Below are 7,099 nucleotides of genomic sequence, written 5' to 3' on the forward strand. Positions count from 1 at the left end.
AAATTGAACAGATCCTCATATGTCATCATTAAAAAACAGCAAACTCTCTCAGGACATTCCTCCTTTAATCTCTAATTCCTTTGTAATCAAGGTCATGAGTATCATTTGCCTTTCTAAAATCTTAGTCTAAAGATATGTACTAGCAAAGCCTTCTGTACATCAACGCTGTCTTTTGTATCATTTTAAAGCAACCTCCTATAACTTCACATCACCCCACAATATAATTTATTTGATACCTTCTAATTTGCTTACTCAACTTCCCTTTAGCTGTTTATTGACACAAATTTGGATGGATTACACGCTTGCCTTTCGAAGTCATTAATATAGAATAGTTGTGGGCTTAACAGCAATGCTTGTGGCACCCTGCTAATCTGAAAATGAAACATTTACTCCTACTGACCTCTGCTCTTTAATCTCCTACCTATTCTAATATATTAAAATATAATGTACAAATGTTTTAATAATATCACCTTTGCAAAGTATCTAACAAAATGCTTCAAACATCCATATAGATTAAAGATAGACAAATTCAGCAGGTCAGGCATTATCTCTGGAGAAAAATAGATGATGTTTTGGATCAGATCCCTTTAAACTTCTGTACATTCTCCATATCGACTACAAATGCTGGATGCCCCTAAAAAAAACTACCTTTCCCATACCAATACCGATTCTGCTCAATTACAATTATTTTTCATTCAAGAGGAATAGACTGCAGTCAGTTATTATATACCCAACAGCAGGAGTGCCATGTATTCTTATCAACAGCACAAAACACAAAAAGCACCTGTTATAATCTAGAATTTAGGCAGCAGTTAATCAGTATTCATTTGTGACACTGTATAGGGTTTCCGTTTTAAGGTTTAATGACTTCCATTGTTCATGTTAGTTATCGCTGCATGCATTATCGTTTGTGCACAAATAAAACAATTGCACAGTGGATGGAATGTGTAGGATGTGTTTTTTAAAATCTCCATTGTTATGGCCAATTACACTTAATTCTTAGCAGAATGCAAGTGCTCATCTGGTGACCTCGAACACAAGAATAAGATAACATGAAACCTCACGTTTTGAAATGGCCGAATAACATACTGCCATGGATTTCATATTGTAACATTGGGCCACATTAAACACATACTGGTATCCTAACATGTCCGTTACCATAGCAAACAATAAATCTTAACTGTCCTTTGAAAATAATTGTATCTACAATAAGTCAATGAACACAACAGGGAGTCCAATCTTCTGGAAATCAAAGACTTTTAAGGATATCAATGGACATTGAGCAAAAGTAGTCAAAAATAAATTGAAATTATGAATGATCTAATTCAATAATAGCATAGAGGGATGAAATGACTATTCCTATGAAGCTTTTTCATTTACAGCTGTTGCTCCTTTAAAAATATTTAAAGTTCCAAATCATAAGAAATGATCATACAAATCTGCAAAATTGAAATTACTGGCAAATGTACAAAGCATAATGTGGACAATAGACATTTGAAGTAGTCACATTTTTCTATCCACAATGAAATATGAGACATAACTAGTGGAAATCTTCTATTCCAGATGACATTTTATAATTACATAATTACATGGTTCAGTATTTTCACAGTGGACTCAGCACAGAAACACTACATGCCCCTACCCTCAATGGAACTGACACAAATAGGTTATTAATGAAGACTAATACAATTCTGCTGTACTTTCTTTTTAAAAGGAAAGCCTTACTTTCAGCTATTGCCATGGGATCTCTCTATTATCAAGGTGAATGAAAGCTGAACATGATAAAATAGGTTGATCAATAAGAGACCCTTCAATGTAACCAGATTGTTCCTGGCAATTTTCTTCTCCAGATGCAAACAGACCATGGTGTTCAGATTAACAGCCTCACTCTGAAGTGATATAATACATCCAAAAATCTACAGGACATTTAACAATCAATGATAGATTTTAAATACGCAAGCAGAGTAAGGTTACACAGCACATTGGTGGTCTGTCACAGATACTGGATTCAGCCTGGCACGCAATTTCCCCACAGACATAGCAGAAGCCATTCAACTCCTCAATCCCTATTTTATAAATTGCACATCAATGTCTGCAGCATCCAGTCATTCAAATTATGCTAAAGATAGACATTAAATGCTGGAGTAACACAGCTTCTCTGGAGAAAATGGAAAGGTGACACTTCGAATCAGGACCCTTCTGGAAGAGAAGGGGCGCATAAATTACATCTGGCAACAGATGACTTCAGCAAGGGGATTCCTGCTGTCACATGCCATCTATCTAGTGGTTTATACTTACATATGGAAATACGAAAGAAAATGATTTGAATAAGTTAGAATTATATCAAGGAATATTCAGAGGTCACCATTCACTTTATGCAGTTGGAATTAAAACAGTTCCAGTTATGTTTTATCCTGAATGAAGTGGTTAAGAAATTTCATAACCCCTTAAAAATTGGAAAGGGGGTCAGGGGAGGAGCAAGAAAAAATCTTTCAAAACATGACAATTTCAATCAGAATTTTGAAAATATTGGAAAAGCACAGAAATACTTCCTCAAGTTACAAATGGTGCAAATAGGTGCAGAAAGGTACAAATGTTTGAAGGCAATTCAAAATATAAGAAAATTGAAGCCACAAAGCAAAGGGATGTATAGTTTAAAGATAATACTATGATATCCAGAAAACTGACAAGCCTTTCATTTGACTTGGAGGAACTTTAATCAGCTTAACTTAATTACAAATGGAATCTAATTAGATTTAGGTCAGCTTTGAAGGTCACCAGTCTCCTTATTTATACGGAGACAAGAATTTGCAGATGCTGAAATCTTGAGCAAAACAACGTTTTGGGGCAGGACCCATCTTCAGTAAAAGGGTCTCAATCCAAAATGTTGCCTGCCCATTCTCGTCTCAGATGCTGCCTGACCAGCCAAATTCTTCCAGCAAATTTGCTTTTCGCCCCTTAATTACAATATATGTTATGAATCAATCGAAACGCAGTCAAGCTTCAAAATTTTTTTTTTAAATTATTGCAGTGTATACAACTTCATCTCAAATTCCAATTAATGTGTAATTGGCATGTCATGTCAACAGGCAAACTATGGGCAGGTGTATTTTAATTTTAATTTGCAGCTAATGCTGGTTGAAGTTACAGCTATAAATTCAAACTAGCTCCAGGCAAAGGCTCATAGGATTATTGCACTCTTTAGCCTCCTTAGTCACAACAATTTTTATGTGGTTACACATTCACAATTGTTTTTCAAATAAAAAAATAGCCTTTCACTTAAATCATCTTTGTGCCAGATTCTTAAGAGGAACATAAAGGATCAGAGGCAGAATTTTGCTTGTGATCTGCAATACAAAAGCCTCTGATCTTGGAACTTGTTGTGGGGGTGGAGGAAAATACAGAGAAATTAATCATCCCGATGCACCAGTCTCATAGTCAAATGACTCATATCTCCTCCTATCAAGTGATTTAAGAGAGTTATTAGAAGCAGCCTGAAAACAAGTAGGTTTCTGTAAGTAGGCTTCCACAAAGGGTGGTGGGTGTATGGAACAAGCTGCCAGAGGAGTTAGTCGAGTCAGGGACTAACCCAACATTTAAGAAACAGTTAATCAGGTACATGGATCAGACAGGTTTGGAGGGATATGGACCAAACGCAGGCAGGTGGGACTAGTGTAGCTGGCCGGCATGGGCAAGTTGGGCCGAAGGGCCAGTTTCCACACTATATCACTCTATGAGGCATTATCTGGGCACCAAAAGTAGAAGAAAAACTGGAGCTTCATAGAAAAAATCTGGTATCTATTTTCTCAAAGATCACAAACAAGTGTAGAATCTTCCTATCGAAACACTGACTAATCCAGTTCTAGGATTCCTTACTAACTGTGCTACCCATCTATGAGAAGATTCATTAAGCATAACCAAGAAAATGTTTAATAAAAGGGAAAACATATGTCACAACAATGCTGATACAGAACTAATTTTGCAAATAACAGTGGAAATGAAAGAGTACTTATCATATTAGATATTTACATGCAGCTATCAGCAACATCCAACAAATGGAAAATTTTATAGTAATATAAATTGATTCAGTCCTGCAGACCACAGAACCAAGATGCATCATGGCAACCCAATGAGGTTTCATAAAACTGTGCTCACACCAACACAGTTTTTTTTACTGACAGAATATTGAAGAGATTGCACCACATTCAGTTCCTGTCTTGATAATATGAAAATATCTCAGTTGGGAATGGCAGCACGGGTGCAACCATTAATCTCAACGTCCGTCAGAGAGGAAGATACACCCATTAAGATTCCCAATTGATCGCTATCAGGTGACACCAGGAAATTGCATGTGGGCAGCTGCCAAACAAAAGCAGGAGATAGACACAAAAAGCTGGAGTAACTCAGCAGGACAGTCAGCACCTCTGGAGAGAAGGAATGGATGACGTTTCGGGTCGAGAACCTTCTTCAGTTTCGACCTGAAACATCACCCATTCCTTCTCTCCAGAGGTGCTGCCTGCCCCGCTGAGTTACTCCAACCTTTTGTGTCTATTAAACCAGCATCTGCAGCTCCTTCCTAAACAAAAGCAGGATGTGAGTCATTTTTGATTCCCCAGTGTAATGGCCAGTTGGCACCTAATATTGAGGTTCATGCAATAAGAATGATAACCAAAGGCTAAAAATAGACTACATTAACACGATTCTCTTAACTATTAGACAGTTCGTTAGAGATGTTTCAAGAGCTAGGATGTAGGCTTGCTTGATTTGCTTCCACTGACCAAATCAAGGACAAACTATCTAATCTCAAAGATGTCAATCAAGTAGCATTTAATAGGTTGGTTATCTTTCTTTCCCCAAGATGATGCACAAAAATATCAAGAAATCAAATGAAATGATTTACTTTGTGCATTTTTCACAGTGGTAAAATAAATTCTGGATTTGAATAATGTTGATTACCTCAGAAGCAGCATGAAGGTGCAGCTTTCACAAGTTTTTCCACCAAAAGTACAAAAGCAAATCTAAACAAATGTTTTAAACTTTAATCACGAGTGTATTTTGGTCATCATTTAACAGCAACGGAAAAGTATGAATAAAATAAATAAAAATTAAAAACCTGCACAAGATAGTTTTCAGCAGATGCAAATTGCTGAACTGGATTTTCCAAAACTTATTTAACATTTCAATATAAACACTAGGAATTTAGAAAAGAAATCTACATAAAATCACCTAAAGCTGCGGGTTGTTTTTATTTGATGACTACTATTCGTAAGCTACAGATATGTTTAAGTTATTCGTCGAAATGTACATTGAATATGTGATTTGAACTAAAATGTCAATTTCAAAGCACATTAACTTTTATCATTAAATTGAATTCGTTTGCAGGGTTGCGGTTTATACATTCAGTCACTGAAAATCGGAGAATCGTGGGTCGATTTAAGGATTTGTTTTTACAAATAAGGAGAAAAATAAGCGATTCATGAACCGCCTATATATATGTAACATGGAAGGACAGTGATGAAATCAAATTGTGTACACCTTAGTAGAAATTGACAGGTATAGAAATAGTTTATGAACTGTTCTTCAAAATGGTTCACGTCTATGCAACATAAACACCAGCGAGTTCAGAGACAAGCTGTTTAATTCTCCGTGGTATTTGCGTCCTCAGAAACCTGTTAAGTACAAACAGCTGTTTCCACCACAACTACTGTGCGATCATTAATTTACAGCATATTCTGGCCAGTGGCCACCCTCTTCCATTAAACAGGTTTATACCAAACAATGCAAACACTAATTCTGATTTAATTTATACCATATGGAATACATTACGGGATATTGTGTTTTTTTTAAAAAAGACACCAACCTTCATGTCGCCGATTATGGTTTGAAATAGTCCACCAAGCGCACTGCATTCCTTCCCTATCACAGCCTCCATTTTCCCCAATAAAAACAGTGGGGATTCACAAACGAAAGGATAAAATACCTTCAGTCTCTTCGGTGGATGGGAGTGGAAAACCTTTAAAACCCGCGAGCAATTGCGTTCGTTCGTCTAATTAGAAATAAAAGCTTCGTGCGGGACTAGGGGAGCAATGGCAGGAGTGACGATGACGGAAAACAACGCTGCTAAAGCGTTTTTTTAAATGTTGGATGAATGCAAAAAAAGACAAACGCACTCTTATTCCCTGCGGTCAGCGTTTATCCCCGCAGTGCCGAGAATATCCATTGTTCTCTGCCTGTCGACATTATGCGGCAGATTGTGGGGGGAAAAAACACTGGGTGGAGGATTAAAAAAAATAAAGGACTGCTTTCTGCAGCGTCTCTCTCTCACACAAAAAAAAACTCAACCGGGGAGGAGTATGAGAAAGCCTTCCCCTCTCCTCCTCCTCCTGCCCTGCCTGCCTCCCTCCCTCCCTCAAAATGCAGCCCCAGCCACGGGAACTGAACGCCCCCCACCGGCTCAAGCCATCCGTGCGCATCCGCGACGCCCCATTGGCAGCTCAATTGAGCCCCCGGAGCGCGAGGTAACCTGACGTCACGCAAAGGTTGCGCGCCGCCGCCGCCGCGCTCGCTCGCGCGCGCTGGGTCTCTAGCAACCGTTGTGCGTGAGTAAGTGGAAGCGCGCTCGAACAAAGCCTGGGAAGACTTCAAAGCAACGCAGGCAGACGAGATATGAAGGAGAAAAAAAAAGGCTAACGTTTCGTGTGAGTACTCTAGAGATATTACTGACTGGTTGCATCAAGGTATGGTTGGGTAACTGGAAGAAGATAAAAGAGAGTGGTGGACAAGGCTGGCTCATCACAGCTATTAACCTCCCCACCATTGGGATCTACAGGTACCGCCTCAAATTGTCAACTAATATCATCATAGACCCAAAACACTTTGGCCACACTATCATCTCGCTGCTACCACCAGGAGAAGATATAGTATCATGAGATCCATTACCTCCAGGTTCATGACCAGCTTCCTCCATCAAACCACACTTGAACCACACTTTACAACCCGAACCGCAAACCTACCACAGCAATGATCTACTTGACTTTGTTTAAGGTTGGGCAACATACTTCGGTTTGCACTATTATCGTCAGATTACTTAGTGTAACTG

General features: G+C 38.5%; 1 protein-coding gene across 5 annotated transcripts in view; it reads right to left on the bottom strand.

Moving 5' to 3' along the window:
- The window catches only part of LOC144592762 (protein MTSS 1-like), a 138,542-nt gene extending 132,102 nt beyond the window's left edge, over window positions 1-6,440 (bottom strand). Inside the window, exon 1 of one of the 5 annotated variants that reach the window (XM_078397734.1) lies at window positions 5,861-6,440. In XM_078397734.1, coding sequence (XP_078253860.1) covers window positions 5,861-5,932 — 72 coding nt within the window. In that variant the 5' untranslated portion in view covers window positions 5,933-6,440. The remainder of the gene's footprint in view (window positions 1-5,860) is intronic. The other 4 variants (XM_078397735.1, XM_078397732.1, XM_078397737.1 and 1 more) reach the window with 4 other exon arrangements.
- Between the last annotated feature and the right edge of the window lie 659 nt (window positions 6,441-7,099).

This window comes from Rhinoraja longicauda, chromosome 4, assembly GCF_053455715.1.
Source record: "Rhinoraja longicauda isolate Sanriku21f chromosome 4, sRhiLon1.1, whole genome shotgun sequence".
NCBI classification, from domain to species: domain Eukaryota; kingdom Metazoa; phylum Chordata; class Chondrichthyes; order Rajiformes; family Arhynchobatidae; genus Rhinoraja; species Rhinoraja longicauda.